We start from the raw sequence: 18,355 nt of genomic DNA, 5'->3' as shown, positions 1-18,355 counted from the left end.
ACTTAAAACCACCACGAACACTGTATTTTCTCCATACCGCGAAATATAAACCATGCGAACTTAAATGCATTTACAGTAATAAGATGGGTATGGATGAAGACAGCTAAATAGTAGATGCACTGTAATAATCTGTAGAGAATGGAAAGAAAATGATGTCGCAAGGGCCCACCCCATTATTTGTAAGTCATAAATTGTAAAGACATTGTGTCAGGCTGACTCATTTCATACACATGGATGGGATGTTCTGATAAGCCTGTAGGGTATTCTACAGTTGTGTGCTGTATTACTATGAGAGAATTTCTTGCATGAAAGACTGTGAAGAGTCATACAATTCGATTGGGAGCTTTGGCTGGAAAGGGAAGTTCTGGGAAAAAAACAATGTGAGGGAAAGGTGCTTTCTTTATTGCCTATTATGTTTTTCACACCTTGTTTGCTGCACATAAGCAGACAATTAGGTAATTAGCATCTCTCGAAAGGTGTGTATTGTGATGTGTCTTACTCTTATTTTAGCTGGTGGGTCAAAATTTAAGACTTCTTAGGCTATGAAAAATATGAAATCAAGGCATCCCACATTCTTTAAACTGCATCTAATCAATATGTCTAACAATAGGGATAGATAGGGCAGAAGTATTTACCACAGAAGCTTACTTTTCTCCTTAGAATTTACTCTTATTTGAAATCTTAGTACTTGAAAACTTTCTCTTAATAATCTTGCAAAAGTTTGCCGATTTCAAACACAGATCTTTCTAACAAACAAACAGCCAAACGAAAAAGTCAAAATTCTTTCCTCTCCGACATTTCAGATGTTTTAGATACTGTAGAAATGCTATAGCCTCCTTGTCAGACCTGATAAGTGAACTTAGGGAGGGAGCAGAGATGTCATGCCTTAGTTAGCCTCTACCAGGCTCCAGGTGTGGCTGGAAATGGAAGAAATCGGCCAAATAGAGGAGTTGGCCAGCCTTCTCTACACAAATGCTCGGCTGCACCCCACTGGGCGATGGTTGGTTCCTTTGGTGGAGTAATGAGTAGATTACTTTTATAAATTGTTTGAAGAAGGCGACCCCGCAACAGGCCCCGTGGCAAACTGTATCTATCGGCTGGCCAACCCCTCTATTTGGCCGATTTCTACTCTTTCCAGTAGGGGTGGATACCGGTTCGGCTTAATAAGGTTCAAGTCCAGGTTTAGGTCCAGAGATTTAGGTTCAGGTCCGGACCTAAACCTGGACCTGATCCTGTCCAGTTGATATTTAATTTTGTTTTATTAGACCAATATTAAGCATAGAGAATTAATACTGACGCGCACAACTATAAAAGTTTCTTAGTGAGATGCACTTGTTTTAAATGCCTTTTTTGTCAGAGGGGAGACTCAAAACACTTTTTATCAAACAAAATAGAAAAATATATTTGTACTTTGTTCAGTTTTTTTTACTCAGGTTTTTGGCTTAAGGTTTTTTGGACTCGGTTCTTGTATGTTATAAAGGTCCGAATCAGGTCCAGCAAACCGGGATCCACCCCTACTTTCCAGCCACGTCTGGGGCCTGGTAGAGGCTAGTCATGTCTATATCCCACACTTTTGTGTCTGCCACATCATATTGTACAGCAGAACGGATGATATTGATACACATTGTGAGTGCGGAGTGTACATGGCATACAAATCATGCCGGCAATTATCCCACGCCACCTGAACCTATTCTTTACATTCTCCATGCACCCACACACTATTATCTGTCATTTTTCTCATGTAATTTACAATAACCTTTTGAAATTGCCATTTTCTTTAATATTGTTGTACACCTGTTGTTTCATCTCATTAATTTTTTTGTAGCAACTCAAAATAGACTAATAAACTCTAACTCTAAGATGACTTGATTGTGTTATTGTTTCGTAGACTGCAAAATAGACCCAGAAGCCATCTGTCAATATGACAAGACTTCTGTTAATTCCTTGGGATTTTCTTATGTCTTAGAATAAAGCATATCAAAATGTACCAAAAATAGTAAAATCAAGCAACTGGATAAGATTGTGAAAAGTCGCAAAATTCAATTAAAATTCAAAATTTTATCCTGTTGCTTGAGTTTTAGTTAGTTCCTTTGTTTTAAAGGTACGTAGATCTAGACTTAGATCCACATTGCCTAATTCCATATAAATTCTGTACTGGTTCCAAGTTCCAACCATCCACTGATGCAGTGATGGAGGGGAATAATTAACCGCTGGGCCTTTTTGATTGTAACCGAAGGTCAACCTTTCTGTGGATAACGAGCTAGAGCAGCTCTCAAAAGGTGTATGGTGCATGGAGCATCGTCTTTCATGTGGAGCGTTCTTCCCCCTCTATCACACAGGAAGACTGAGTGAAACGTGGATGAATGAATGGAGATTTAGTGCCAGGAATTCTAAGTAAAAGTATTCCACGGGTAGAGTAGTACATGTGGGGCTTTGCGACAACATTGAAAGTTGAGCGCTGCAAGTACGAGGATTTTGTGGGAAGCCTCTTTTCAGAAAACATGTCTTAGTTGTCACTTCAGAGAGTGTGATAGAAACTACTGCCCTTTATGTGGAAAGGAAGAACGTAGACTTTACACTTGTACATATAGGGCTAGGACTCAGGAGTAGGAGATAGGAAGGTTCCTTTTGATACAGACTCAAATAAATTTGCCTGGCTTATGTTTTGGTAACTCCTCAGCTATATTCCTGAGGGCCTAGATGCATTTCCTTGACATGTTCAACTGGTTTTCCCAGTTAAGAATTGCTAGCATTGTATTCATTTTGCCAGTTCATTTTAGTGACGCTGAAGAAGAGTGATGGATGTCACTTGAGACGTCCGGAATTAAATCTTAGAATTTTATCCAGTTGTAGAGTCAGAATTGTCTTTATATATTGTTTACCTGGATATCTAACCTTCATAAACGTATCTTTGAATTTTGTTTGAAGTCTGAAGGAAGTTTGATGTTTGTATTTTGCAGGTGACAAGACTCTGGATGGATACAGTAAGAAGAAGTATGTCTGTAAACTGCTCTTCATTTTCCTCCTGGGTCATGACATTGACTTTGGGCACATGGAGGCCGTCAACCTCCTGTCTTCCAACAAGTACACCGAGAAACAGATCGTAAGTCCATGTCTTTTTTTTCACACCCTCGGGTTGCTTTTGAGGTCTTATGCCTCAATTAGTCCGAGTGTAGAGTCCCAAAGAATCCGGCCTAAAAAAGAGCAGGGCATAGAAAGCATGTGTTTAGGTGGATCATAAATTGCTTTTTATCGGCCCCACCTGATATGAAAAGAATTTAAGATGAAAGCTTGTTTATTACTGTCACTGACAGTCAGGATTAGGACTATTTAGGTAGGAAAGTTTCGTCATCCGAGCGATAGGTCGGACGTGTACGCATTTTGCCATGAGTGCTGCGGTCAGCCGCTGGCTGTACAACAGCAGCCACGCGCGGTTAGTGGTTACTTGCAGTTTAAATTGCGATAAATATCATTGTCTAGGTTACATTTGGGTGAATCTTTTTTTATTGCATGACGAACACGTGTGCTTCCAATAGAAAGCAAAACATCTCCAGAACAGTTGTTCGTTTTCTACATTTGCAGTCATGAAGTTGCATATTTTAACGTTGATTCCTATGGAACAGCCTTACACAGGTATGAGACCTTGAGCCTTGTGAAGTGTTCACCTGTAGTACATTTTAAAAGAGACAGAATAGGGGAAACTGGAAATGACAACGCTGTACTAAGACATTTTTATTTCTTTTTCAAAAGATAAAAAAGAAAATAATCCTTCACTGGTTTTATCATTCAAAACTGTAAGAATAGTATAAGTGCTGGATCTTCGTTCTTAATTTGAAAACATGCAGTTGCTGGTAATACGAAAAACAGATTGAAAATATTGTATGGCCAAAATATAAAATGACTGTGTCATGATCATTTCTTGGTTGTAGCCAAAGCAGCGATTGCCAATGTCATACACTACGCTTGAGCTCGCCTTTCCAGTCCACGTTTTGATTGATGATGATTCCAACCTTGCTGGGCTCACTCTTGCAGAATGTTACCAGAAGCAATTACATATACCAAACATGCACGGCTACCATTACAGTACAGTGCATGAGCCCCTGAGATCGCAGGGAAAACATAACATGACTTTGAAGCTGCTTGTTTGAAGAAAAGACATTTGTACAAATTGCTTTTTGGATCCTTTTCTGTCTTGAGTGCTAGGAATGGCAAGCTTTTGCTGGGGTCGGTCAGGTAACCGAAATGTAAACACAACATTACTTTCCTAGGCCTCTAAGCTATATTTAACCTTTAGCAAACTGAAGTAGCCGTTTGGTACCCATTCTCTATTAGTTAAAGAGTTAGGCAGCAGGGAGAAGGTTAACTGTTTAAGAGGGATCTCCCTAAAGAATGGAACAACTTGCCGCTAGCGCTGCTCCATCCTGTTTTAATCCCAGCTCCATCCTGTTGATTTTCACACTTAGAGTATTTCTTCCAATATTTCCCTAGCCACGCCTGTAATTTTGCTGAAAACTCTATATTTCATTAATTGTAGACAAGATACAAAGCTGAAGTTGCAGGAAATGACTTCCATTTGTGTTTTGAAAAGGTAAAATGCAACGGCTGCCCTCCTCTTGACGGGTGCCTGCCCCCCTCCAGACCTCCCCCCTCGGCACTTATCCTGTGCTTGGCACCCTCCCCCCATCCTGCTCTATGACCCCGTTCATACTAATTATGAGTCGCCCAAGTCGCCCAAATCGCTGAAATTGCGGAAGCCACATTGCTGTGGCCTACTATGAACGCTCCAATTTGCATGTGAAACACCTGATGCACATTGCAGCGAATCTACCTCGAGCTCCCGGAGGTGGATTACTATCGACTTGGCCGATTCCGGCTTAGTATGAACGCTCCAAGTCACTCGATGCCCATCGGGCTCATTACTTTGCATATTGACCCGGACATGGTTCAAGGGTTATATGCGACGTCAGCCTTGATTTCCGCTTATTTGACCCAAAAAACGTTATTGTGGAACTCATGCGCACTTGAATGTACGCACAAGTGTGATAAGGCCCTTACATTTGATGACTCTCTTTCTCTGTGTGTCTCCAGGGTTACCTGTTCATCTCCGTGCTGGTGAACACGGAGAGTGAGCTCATCCGACTCATCATCCAGGCCATCAAGAACGACCTGTTCACCCGCAACCCCGTCCACATCTGCCTGGCCCTGCAGTGCATCGCCAACATCGGCAGTAAGGAGATGGCAGAGGCACTCGCGCCAGAGATCCCCAAACTCATCGTGTCTGGGTGAGTACCTGGGATTCCTGTTCTCTCAAATTGAAACAATACTTTATTACAAATCATTTGAAAGATCCTCAGACTTATCATGTCTGTGTGAGTACCTGGGTTTTCTTTTTTCTCTCTAATTGAAACTGAAACTTTATTGCAAATGGTCAGAAAGATCCCCAGTCTCAACCATATCTGGATGAGTACCTGGGCTTCCTGTTCTCTAAATGGTCAGAAAGTTCCTCAAACTTATGGTGTTATACTACACTGAACTATCAGTCACCCACAACCTATGCACATCAATCTCCAACTATCGTTTAAAGCTATCTGTAATACCCTTAAGTACACATGTATATGTTTGGGATCTTTCTGACCATTTGTCATAAGTTTATTTTCTTTGTTACACTTAAAATGACTTTACTGTTATGACGTTTGTAGTCTGTGCCCCATCGAAAATCAATTTGTCAAAATTGAATGGGCCTCCCAGCTGTCTGAAAATTCAATAAAAATGTATAAAATAAGAGTAGATTTTGCCAGAAGAACTCTAGAGAAGTCAGTGTTCATGTTGTTGAAATATTGCAAATAATGTATCTGTTGTGTATTATGTGATTGTAAACCCTGCAGCAATTCAGCACTGGCTGCCATTGCACAGGTAATTTCTGACCAATAAACTCTGTACTGATGTTGTTGAATGTTGCCCTGACAGGGAGACCTTAGACGCGGTGAAGCAGAGCGCCTGCCTGTGTCTGTTGCGGCTCTTCCGTACTTCGCCAGAGACCGTGCCCTCGGGCGAGTGGACGCAGAGGGTCGGCCATCTTCTCAACGACCAACACCTGGTCAGTATGCAACTTTTTACCTTCGCCGAGAAGGTTATGTTTTCATCAGCGTTCATGTGTGTGTGTGTGTGTTTGTGTGTCCGTCCGACTGTAAACAGTATAAGTTAACTTGAGAATGCCTGGATGGATTGTATTCATACTTGGTATGTGAGTAGGTCTTCTTGAGACCTTGAAATGATTAGATTTTGGGCCCTCTAGTGGCTTGCTATGGTACTGCAGCATAACTTCCAGGTTTGATATCTCGTGCTCTAGACATGCTATGCCCCCTAGACCTGTTTGAAGCTAATTATAACCAAGAAACCCTAAATTGGCTGCAGTACTGGCAGCAGCACAACAAGATATGATAATGATGATGATGATGATTGCGGCTAGTGTAAAACATGTGTCTTACCTTTGCATGTTCCTAGCAAACCTACAGGAAATGTGTTGATGTCATCCGCTCTATTTTGCGCATGCTTACCCTACATCATGTAAAAGAAATTTTTATGACCAGATTATAGGGCCCATAGGTTTTGATGTCTTGTGTTCAGTCTGGACATGCTATGATCATAATGTTTCAAACCTAGATAGTGCTTGTTGTTGTTACATTTATATTGTTACTCTGGCTCTTGGCTGATTTCCTCTTGCATGCCCCAGGGTGTAGTAACATAGTTGTTGTTGTTGCATTGCTATTGACAACGTGATATTGTGGCTATTATTATATGCCTTTTTTCATCTTACCTGACCCCAGGGTGTAGTAACGTCTGCCACCAGTCTGATCCACACGCTGGCTCAGAAGACTCCAGAGGACTTCAGGCAGTGTGTTCAGCTGGCCATCTCTCGACTCAGTAGGGTAAGACTAACATCCATTTTACTTTTCATAACCGAAAGTACATCAAGCTGCGTAAAGCCCCTATCACACTTGTGCTATCATACAAGCACGCATGAGTTGCGTATTGATATGTTTTTGGTTCAGGTTGAGTTTGCAGTGGAAGAAGTAATTTCTTTGGTTTGATAACTAGACTGCTCAACGTTGGGTCAAAGTAGAAAACAACTTCCTCCACGCAAAATTTACTTAAACCAGAAAAAATGTTACTGCGGAACTCGCACGCTCTTGGATATACGCACAAGTGTGACAGGGCCCTAAGACCGCACTAGCACTGTAAGATTTTGAAGCACTGAAATAAAAAAATGACCCCTACTGTTTTCTATAAATGTGGTGGGTTCTTTAACGAGGTGCCACTCTCTTCAAACACGGGTCTCCGGCTTTACGTCTCATCCGAGGGACGTCCGTCAAAGAATCTAGGTACTCATTTTCACCTGAGTAGAGTTGTAGCCTGTTTAAGAGATTCGAACACAGAACCTTTAGATTGTAAGTCAACTACCTCAAATACAACGCAACCTTGCCACCTCCAGTTGAACAGTGTCTATCAAACAGGTCTTTCAGAACTGTATAGAAGCCATTTCATAGGAAACTGCCATTCTTACCTTCCATGCAAAGAAAGTTAACCACTACACTGGAAAAATCACAAAGCTGAACTATTAAAGTCAAACCTACATACAAGTGACCACCTGTATGTAAAAACCACCTGGCTAATGTTACCGCTTTTCGGTGGTACGTTTTATAATTTTTCCCAATGGTCATGATACACGATTAAAAGCTCTGTCTATTGTGACCACCTGTTCACAAAGACCGAATTTTGTTGGTCCCCTGAGTGGTCTTCTTGGACAAGTTTGTCTGTACATGCTTAGAAACTGGCTGTAAATGTAATAGAGTATCTCAGACTAACAGCAACAGAATGATGGTATCCCTCGGATAGGACGTTAAATGGAGGTCCGGCGTTTGGGGAGAGCAACACCTCAAGCACGTTAAAGAGCCCAACACACTTATCGAAAAGAGTAGGGGTCCTTCTCGGTGTGTGTGGATCATATAAATCTGTCCGGATATGCAGCTTGCACTCTTCAGTACAAACCTGGTGTGTTATGCCTTGATGTGGTTTACCGGGTATGCAATACAAACAAACAAACAAACAAACAAACAATACATGATCTACCAACATAGAGAGGGATAACTCGTGTCTTTGCCTCCCCCCTCCCCAGATTGTGACATCATCATACACAGACCTGCAGGACTACACCTACTACTTTGTCCCCGCCCCCTGGCTGTCAGTCAAGCTGCTCAGGCTGCTCCAAGTCTACCCACCACCAGGTATGTTAAAAAAGTTCATGAAAGTGTCCCATACATCTTGATCAGATGCGTTGGGGTGGCGCCCATCTCCATTTCTGTAGCCCTTGGACCACACAAGTGCAAGTCACTACAGCAAGGGGCTGGTCCGCTGGTAGTGATGTGTGTTTAACTTCCATACTCTTTCCCAAATGCTGAGTGCTAAGCAGAGAAAGCAGTATGTACCATTTTTAGAGTCTTTGGTATGACCCGGCCAGGGTCCGAACTCATGACCTATCGTATGCAAGGCGAACACTCTACCCAATAGGCCATTGCACCGGTTTTGCCTTGGTATGCCTTGGGTTATTATAACCCTGAGTCTGTAAAAATGGAGGTTTTACTGTAAATGCAGAAATGTTCGCGACGGTTTTATGTTCGCAGTTTTCGCAGTGAACTCTTTACCGCGAACTGAAAACCACCGTGAAAAGCCATTCCATTGTGTGACTGAAGCGCTACTATTGTTGTGAAACTCAACATACCACTCTGCCGTACCAACAGACTTGAAAACTCTCAGATTCCTTACCTTGTAACTCTGCTGAACAAGTGACTGTTCTCACTAACTTGCCCATGCCTTCTCTACTGCATTGTATCAAACAACTAAATCCTGTCATGAATGTTTATAAATATCAGTTGTCATTGCCTCGTTTTCTGTGTTGTATATTTGAAATGTGCTAGAGTTTTTAAATCGTGCAATCAATATACTGAAAATCACTTTAATTTAGCGGTAGGAAAATATAGCTGTTGGGGGGAAATGGAGTAGATCACGGCACTTAATTTTAATGATGGGAACAAACATTACTTTCTCAAATATTAGTGATCAAATATTAGTGATGATGAAATTTTAGCTGTTTACTAGTGACCATTAAATCAGCTAAAATTAAGTTACAGTTATCAAATCAAGACTTACAGTACCTTTCATTATGTATATAACGAGAATGGTTTTAATGTGAGCTGACTTGTGATATTAAATGATTTTTTTTAATTTTCGGCCCACAGAGGACCCAGCGATGCGTGGCCGGCTGAACGAATGTCTTGAAACAATCCTGAACAAGGCCCAGGAGCCGCCCAAATCTAAGAAGGTGCAGCACTCCAACGCGAAGAACGCCGTGTTGTTCGAAGCCATCAACCTCATTATTCATCACGACACGTGAGTCCTTACCTTACAGTTTTTATTCTTCTTCTGTTGGCACCAGGGTTGTCTCCAGCTTTTAATCTTTTTCCGTCCCACTCATTGTTTGGGAGCCAATGTGTTGAATTTTCCTTGTTAAATTCATCATTTTAAGCTTACAAACTAGATACATTTTCATCTATTTCATGTCATTAAGTTTTAGATTTGGGGATGACAAGGTAAAAAGAATTTCCGGCCCGACATGCAAATTTCCGTCCCGAGACTGAGGCACGGGTACTGGTTGACACTTCATTCTGTACAGTAAATGTTGAAATTTTTGCAGTTCTTCCGGTGACCTCTTCATCATGATCCTAAAAGCCTTTGCGAAATGCTTGTTCTGTCTTCTGCCTGCCGACCCCCTTGTTTAAACTGCTTGAAGTAAAAACCACTGCAAACACTCTATTTTCTCCCTACCGCAGAATAAAATCCTGCACACTTAAAGGCATTTACAGTTCTCCTTGTCTTGTTCCACAGAGAACCCACCCTGCTTGTGCAAGCGTGTAACCATCTTGCTTGTCTTGTTCCACAGAGAACCACCCTCTTTACGCGAGTGTGTAACCATCTCGCTTGTCATGTTCCACAGAGAACCCACCCTCCTTGTGCGAGTGTGTAACCAACTTGCTTGTTTTTCTCCACAGAGAACCCACCTTCTTTGTGCGAGCGTGTAACCAGCTTGCTTGTCTTGTTCCACAGAGAACCCACTCTCCTTGTGCGAGCATGTAACCTACTAGCTTGTCTTGTTCCACAGAGAACACACCCTCCTTGTGCGAGCATGTAACCTACTAGCTTGTCTTGTTTCACAGAGAACCCACCCTCCTTGTACGAGCGTGTAACAGCTTGCTTGTCATGTTCCACAGAGAACCCACCCTCCTTGTGCGAGCGTGTAACAGCTTGCTTGTCATGTTCCACAGAGAACCCACCCTCCTTGTGCGAGCGTGTAACCAACTTGCTTATCTGTCTCCACAGAGAGCCCAACCTGCTTGTGCGAGCGTGTAACCAACTCGCTTGTTTTTCTCCACAGAGAACCCACCCTCCTTGTGCGAGCATGTAACCATCTCGCTTGTCTTGTTCCACAGAGAACCCACCCTCCTTGTGCGAGCATGTAACCAACTTGCTTATCTTTCTTCACAGAGAACCCACCCTCCTTGTGCGAGCATGTAACCATCTCGCTTGTCTTGTTCCACAGAGAACCCACCCTCCTTGTGCGAGCATGTAACCATCTCGCTTGTCTTGTTCCACAGAGAACCCACCCTCCTTGTGCGAGCATGTAACCATCTCGCTTGTCTTGTTCCACAGAGAACCCACCCTCCTTGTGCGAGCATGTAACCATCTTGCTTATCTTTCTTCACAGAGAACCCACCCTCCTTGTGCGAGCATGTAACCATCTCGCTTGTCTTGTTCCACAGAGAACCCACCCTCCTTGTGCGAGCATGTAACCAACTTGCTTATCTTTCTCCACAGAGAACCCACCCTCCTTGTGCGAGCATGTTAACCAACTAGCTTGTTTTGTTCCACAGAGAACCCACCCTCCTTGTGCGAGCGTGTAACCAACTTGCTTATCTTTCTCCACAGAGAACCCACCCTCCTTGTGCGAGCATGTTAACCATCTCGCTTGTCTTGTTCCACAGAGAACCCACCCTCCTTGTGCGAGCATGTAACCAACTTGCTTATCTTTCTCCACAGAGAACCCACCCTCCTTGTGCGAGCATGTTAACCAACTAGCTTGTTTTGTTCCACAGAGAACCCACCCTCCTTGTGCGAGCGTGTAACCAACTTGCTTATCTTTCTCCACAGAGAACCCACCCTCCTTGTGCGAGCGTGTAACCAAGTTGCTTGTCTAGTTCCACAGAGAACCCACCCTCCTTGTGCAAGCATGCAACCAACTAGCTTGTCTTGTTCCACAGAGAACACACCCTCCTTGTGCTAGCGTGTAACCAACTAGCTTGTCTAGTTCCACAGAGAGCCCAACCTGCTTGTGCGAGCGTGTAACCAACTTGCTTGTCTTGCTCCACAGAGAACCCAACCTGCTTGTGCGAGCGTGTAACCATCTCGCTTGTTTTTCTCCACAGAGAACCCAACCTGCTTGTGCGAGCGTGTAACCATCTTGCTTATCTTTCTCCACAGAGAACCCACCCTCCTTGTGCGAGCGTGTAACCAGCTTGGCCAGTTCCTGCAGCACAGAGAGACAAACCTGCGTTACCTGGCCCTGGAGAGCATGTGTCTGCTCGCCTCCTCCGAGTTCTCGCACGAGGCAGTCAAGAAACACATGGACACGGTTATCACCGCACTCAAGGTGGGAAACTGCTTTTTTTGTAATAAGAAACATTTATATCTATAACCATTCAAAGTTAATTGCAAGTACATCAATTTAACTTATCCTCTGTTGCCAGTCTATGGAGATTTTTGTTTCACTTTATGTATTGTCAACTTATGTTGACCATCATTCCAGAAGTTGAGATACTTTAGCCTGACTTATATTGCCCTACAAGACAAAACATCTTCAAGTTGGTATCTGTTCCTTAGTCATATTTATAGTCAGATATTTATATTTATAGATTTAAGTATTTGTCATTGGCTATAACTGCAACGTTTGATGTTAATGACGAAGTACGTCTGGGGGTTTTCCCCCCAGTGCACACTGAAAAACAACTCTAGACAATACATTTCCCCAATTAAAATTTATAAACAATCAAATTGTCTGCATTGTAGGGCTATCTTCCTGTTTTCATTTCCCCATGCTGCTTCAACTTTTCCTCCAACATTTCATAAAACTCCAGGTCCTAATTGAATCGTTTTTCTCCCTCAGACTGAGCGCGACGTGAGCGTACGACAGCGAGCTGTTGATCTGCTGTACGGGATGTGCGACAAGTCCAACGCTGAGGAGATTGTGGCCGAGATGCTGTCCTACCTAGAAACAGCCGACTACTCCATCAGAGAAGAAATGGTGAGCAGTGCAATAATGCATGAGCAAGTGAAATGTATAGATGCATGGGTCAACATTCATTTTTTGGGAAAGATGCACAGATGCACCTAACCTAAAAATTTAGGTGCACAGAAAGAATTTCGGGTGTACAACATAAGATAAAGTAGAATGTCAGCAAAACATATTTACAAACCCTACTGCCTCTATTAACAACTTCAATATGAAATTCTTAGCTCGCAACTTTTGAAGCAATACATCAAGCACAGAAAGAATTTGGGTGCACAACATAAGATAAGTAGAATGTCAGAAGAATCCGGCCTAAAAAATAACGGCATAGAAAGCATCTGTTTTAATAGGTGGATCATATTGGGCCCACCTGACATAACAAGAATTTGAGATGAAAGCTTGTTCATTACTGTCAGGATTAGGTAGGGAAGTTTCGTAATCCGAGCGATAGGTCGGACGTGTACGCATTTTTCAATGAGAGCTGCGGTCAACCGCTGGCGACCTCGTGCGGTTAGTAGATACTTGCAGTTTAAATTGCGATAAATATCGTTGTCTAGGTTAGATTTGGGTGAATCTTTTTTTATTGCATGACGAACACGTGTGCTTCCAATAGAAAGCAAAACATCTCCAGAACAGTTGTTCGTTTTCTAGATTTGCAGCCATAAAGTTGGTATTTTAGCATTGATTCCAATGGGATAGCCTAATTGCCGTGTAAGACCTTTATAGCATGTCTCAATACAGTCCCAAGGAAATCAGCCAAGAACATTTTCACCTGGTTGCACAAGTGTCGGTACAGTTAGACATCAGGCATCTGGTAGTTTCCTTGGCCTTAATTAGGGTGTCATTTACAGCATAGGTAGCACCTGCTGCCATGTCTTTCTTTCCATCCACTGTAAAGGTGTTCCACATCAGTGCATGGTCAGATGCGACATTTGTAATGTCTGTACGTTTGGGGATTTCTTCGGTCATTAAAGCTAGTTTGTCTGGATTAGAATATTTGTAGATGATGTTGGTAATTCTGTATGCAAGTTTTTTTTAAAGATGCTGTTTTCTTGTAACTGAAATTACTATTACCAGTCATAAGTCAAAAACTCAACTGGATAAAATCATGAAACAGTCAGACGTTTCAGAGAGCATCCATTGTCTTTCATCAGTGACTTAAGATAGGACTGGAGGACCAGGTTTTATACCAAAACTCTGAATATATGATGTTAATGAGTCCTATTTTAATGCGTTTAAAGAGAGTACTGTAAATGCAGAAATATTCGCGGCGGTTTTATGTTCGCGGTTTTCGCGATGAGCTTTCAGCGCGAACTTAAAACTACCGCGAAACTTTTTGCCCACCTATGACTGTAACACAACTATTTTTTAGACGCAAACTTAAAACTCCGGTGAACACTCCATTTTCTCCCTACCGCAAAATGAAAACCATGCAAACTTAAATGCCTTTACAGTAAAACCATGTTTGCCAAAAATATGAAAATCTGCTTATCTTTACTACAGTCAAGTTTTCAAAACCAGTGTAAGACAATACTTCATTTTCTATCCGTCTCGTACAGGTGTTGAAGGTGGCCATCTTGGCGGAAAAGTACCCCGTTGACTATACCTGGTACGTGGACACCATCCTGAACCTGATCCGAATTGCTGGAGACTACGTCAGTGACGAGGTAGGTACTGGAAATTGGAATAATCTTTGTTTGGTGCATGTATTGGAGTCAATGGCTGATAATGGTTTTTTTTTTCTTTTTTTTTAATTCCGTTAGCCAAGAAAATAAATTGGTGTGTCCTTAAGGTCATATTAATGTGCACAGGATATTTCACAAAAAAAAAAAAAAGAGATGGAAAGAGAGAAAGAAAAAGATATGTTTGTTTGAAAATAAGTTTATTTATGAGAAGCTGAAATCGGCCTGTAGGCCGCTTTTCATTGAGGTCAGGAGGGAAGAGGTATGGGTCAGACAAAATATATAACGAAGATACAGTTAACATCATTTTAAGTCTTAATAAATCTATACACACTATACACACATTATATCACATACACAGTACAAAGTACGTAAGAGTGAGAGCTTGTATATGGTTTGTGTCCGTTCGTGTTTTGTCATGATATGAGCCGTGATGACAGAAGGTGTCTGACGTGTGTTCCAGGTGTGGTATCGTGTCATCCAGATTGTCATCAACAGGGACGACGTGCAAGGTTATGCTGCAAAGGTCGTGTTCGAGGTGAGAACAAGTTTTTCTTAAAGATAGTATCCCCCACACTGTGTATTGATGTTGAAAACGTCAGGTACCCTTTCAAATGTAATTAATAAGTTGCATTTAACCAGAATATATTTTAGATGACCCCTTGGGTTAGTAGTATATTGACGCACGTTTAATGGAAGCTTTTTTCTCCGTACCAGAGCAAAGTGAGTTTCCTAACCTTGAAAGACTGAAAGTAAACTTCTACATGTCTTCCAAAAACAAAGATATTCTGCAATTGAAATAGTCCTAAACACTTATCTTTGAGTTAGAGCTCTTTACATTAACCTTTAGCACACTGAAGTAGCCATTTGGCACCCGATTCTCTTTTGTTTACAGAGTTAGGCAGCAGGGAGAAGATTAAATCAGGCCATTTAACATTTATTGCAATTCCATACAGGCACTACAAGCTCCAGCTTGCCACGAGAACATGGTGAAGGTAGGAGGATACATCCTCGGAGAGTTCGGCAATCTTATCGCAGGAGACCAGAGATCCAGGTAAGGTACCGATTGGACTTGTCAAGTAATTTTAATCTCTTAATGTGTATCTTAGTCGCGAGTTGAATGTTGTTTATTATGTTGATTTCGACAATGTAGTATCCAGAATTTAGTTAGCATTGATTGTCTGTCGATTGCATTATCCTGTCACATTGACTATAGCGCTCAGGGCTCGAAATAGTGGGTGCATGTGCACCCAAAATTGGAGCTGTGCACCTAAGTTTTGACTGCACCTAGATAATTTTGTACTTTATAGGGTAAAGGTTCTCTTGTACACTAGCATACAGAATATTCTTACTAAAAAACTAAGAATCAGAAAAAGCAATATAACATTTTGTTGTACGTTATTTGATGTATTGCTTGCTTGAAATTTCTTAATAGAGGCCGTAGCGTTAACTGACATTCAACCTTATTTTACTTTGTGCACCCAAAATTCTTTCTGTGCACCTAATTTTTTGGTTGGGTGCACCAGTGCACCTATTTCCAAAAAAAAAAGAATTTCGAGCCCTGGAACTACAGAACATAATTGACACTTGTTATTGTTCCTAAGATATGTCTTTAAAGTATAAACCTAAAGTTTGGCTTTAGAATTACATGTACGATTCAGTTACTTACAAACCACTTTCTTTTTTGCAATTCCATCCTATTCCATGTTGCAGTATGTTGTGTTAATCATCTGTAATTAGAAATTACCACACTGCGGTAATACTACTAATAGATTTAAGTGCCTGTCCCTCAAGAAGCAATCTGCAATATTATATTTAGCGTCACTTCCATCTTCACGCTACACATGAAAATACTCCAAGCAATTGCTTTGTTAAAAGTGGACTGTTGCCAGCATACTTAAATGCTTGTTTTTCGTTGCTTGTAGGCACATGTGAAGGCTTTTGTATTGAGACAAGGCCACACCAATTTAATTTCTTGGTTAACATTTTTTTTTTTTTTAAATTTTAGCACGAGGACATCATTAAAACAGAAAGCTGGGGTGAAAACTTGCACCTGACCATGTTCACTCCCTGAAACTGTGTGCACCAAAGTACAAACTTTCCTGGCTCTGAGATTCTGTTTTCATGTTGACTTTCCAATCTAGCATTTTTCCAAAAAATTCTGTTAACCAAGAAATCAAATTGGTGTGGCCCAAATGTGCCCTTTTTTTCCTTCTTGCAAACCTACGCTTGAAAAGGTCAAAGTTGAAATCCTGTAGTTACACACTGATTACCCACATGTAGTCTCCTGCAAAAATTGTTCTTGTTTTGCAAAATGTTTCTTGTCAAGATCACTGTTCAAAGTCGAGAGTTTTAATCTGATTGCCCACTCCTGCTAGATTATGTATGAAAAGGTCAAAGTTCAAAGCCAGGAATTAACCCTGATTACCCACCTGTTGTCCCCTTCAGCCCGATGGTCCAGTTCCAGCTACTGCACTCCAAGTACCACCTGTCCTGTGCATTTGTTGTCTCCTGCTTGATTATGTATGAAAAGGTCAAAGTTCAATGCTAGAAACTTACCCTGATTACCCACATGTTGTCCCCTTCAGCCCGATGGTCCAGTTCCAGCTGCTGCACTCCAAGTACCACCTGTGCAGCGCCCCCACCCGGGGGCTCCTCCTCTCAACTTACATCAAGTTCATCAACCTCTTCCCTGAGATCAAGGGGCAACTCCAGGACGTAAGGACCTTTCAAAATTTGTTCCTTCTTTTTTTTACACTTGTAAGATTTGTATGGAAGGAGAGAATACTGTAATTCTTGATTTCTTAACTGTAACTTAATTTTAGCTGATTTAACGGTCACTAGTCAACAGCTTAAATTTCATCATCGCAAATATTTGATCACTAGTATTTGAGACAGTAACTATTTGTTCCCGCCGTTGAAATTAAGTACCGTGATCTATTTCATTTTCCCTCAACCGCTATATTTTCCTGCGGCTACATTAAAGGGATTTACAGTATTCTGTAACTGAGGAGATAGACTTAAGAAGAAATGAGGAAGAAATTTGAATCAAAGAGTTGACAGGGATAAAACTTTTAAAAATCAAATCTGAAAACATTCTGGATAGCATTTTACACACAGACACAAACACACAGACCACTAAGATGATTCTTAGAGATTTATTCAATACTAGTATACTTCAACAAAGAAAAAACAAGAATGCCATTTTTTGTAGTGTATACAGCCCTTGTAAAATGATTGCTTTTAAGCAAACCATTCCAGAAAATGAAGGTTTAATCTTTGTTTGAGTTTGCTATTACTATAATTACCAATCTTGATAGATCTCTCTAAAAGGAAAGCTCTGGTACTTTAGATTGTGAAGCTCTTTGCGGTTTTTCCCTGCAGGTTTTGCGGAATAACAACAACCTGCAAAACGCGGACGCAGAGCTGCAGCAGAGAGCGATCGAGTACCTGCAGCTCAGCACGGTAGCCAGTCAGGACGTCCTGGTAAGTTACCGGCTACTGCCTCCGATAGCTGGCAATCTGTTACATCTTGCATTATACATACAGTAATCAATGACCTTCCTCAATACTGACTTCTTGTACTTCGTGCTGCTGCTGCTAGGTGTCGCTGCTACAGTGTGAAAAATGTGTTACCAAACATCTTGTCCTGTGGCGCGTTCGGTTTCGCCCAGAACCGAGAGGTTCAAACCCCGATATGCCCCGATGTTGTGCCCTTGGGAAAGGCACTTTCCTCACTCCACCCAGTGTGAATGGGTACCTGACTTTGGTTGGGGAGGGTTGTATTGAGGTCACCTGCTGGCGCCGAATGGCAGCTGCCCAGACCCTTGCGACAGTTCCACAAAGTGCAAGTGTGGAGCAAATATGTATCTGTTCTGTATTATATGATTGTAAACCCTGCAGCAATTCAGCACTGGCTGCCATTGCACGGGTAACTTCTGACCAATAAACCATTATTTTTTATTTTATTTATTTTTAATTATTCATTCAAAGTAGCTAATAGCAAAACAAAAAGAGGTTGTGGCAAGCCCTTACAGTAAGAATATAGGAAATACATCATTGATTATAGGTGTAAGTAACAGACATGAATTATACCCCACATTTGAGAACGCCAGCAAGCTTGGAAAAGAGATGTATTCCTCGCCTACCAGCACTACCAAATATGTGGTATTTGCCCTTATAATACAATAGTTTGTCTATATAACCATTATTATCATTGTTATAAATTTTCAACCAGTGATTTGCCAACCTTATAATTAGCAATTCACGGATTCTT

The 18,355-nt window shown here is 41.5% G+C and overlaps 1 protein-coding gene across 2 annotated transcripts in view; it reads left to right on the top strand.

Moving 5' to 3' along the window:
• LOC136431263 (AP-2 complex subunit alpha-2-like) overlaps window positions 1–18,355 on the top strand; it is a 47,726-nt gene that overhangs the window by 17,622 nt on the left and 11,749 nt on the right. For both annotated transcript variants that reach the window (XM_066422589.1, XM_066422588.1), the window contains exons 3-15: window positions 2,961–3,103; window positions 5,089–5,282; window positions 5,968–6,097; window positions 6,828–6,929; window positions 8,177–8,285; window positions 9,297–9,447; window positions 11,593–11,761; window positions 12,275–12,412; window positions 13,957–14,064; window positions 14,543–14,617; window positions 15,036–15,133; window positions 16,668–16,797; window positions 17,464–17,565. In XM_066422589.1, coding sequence (XP_066278686.1) covers window positions 2,961–3,103; window positions 5,089–5,282; window positions 5,968–6,097; window positions 6,828–6,929; window positions 8,177–8,285; window positions 9,297–9,447; window positions 11,593–11,761; window positions 12,275–12,412; window positions 13,957–14,064; window positions 14,543–14,617; window positions 15,036–15,133; window positions 16,668–16,797; window positions 17,464–17,565 — 1,649 coding nt within the window. The remainder of the gene's footprint in view (window positions 1–2,960; window positions 3,104–5,088; window positions 5,283–5,967; window positions 6,098–6,827; window positions 6,930–8,176; window positions 8,286–9,296; window positions 9,448–11,592; window positions 11,762–12,274; window positions 12,413–13,956; window positions 14,065–14,542; window positions 14,618–15,035; window positions 15,134–16,667; window positions 16,798–17,463; window positions 17,566–18,355) is intronic.

This window comes from Branchiostoma lanceolatum, chromosome 3, assembly GCF_035083965.1.
Source record: "Branchiostoma lanceolatum isolate klBraLanc5 chromosome 3, klBraLanc5.hap2, whole genome shotgun sequence".
Classification (NCBI taxonomy): Eukaryota; Metazoa; Chordata; class Leptocardii; order Amphioxiformes; family Branchiostomatidae; genus Branchiostoma; species Branchiostoma lanceolatum.
This window is presented reverse-complemented; position numbering and strand designations above follow the sequence as displayed.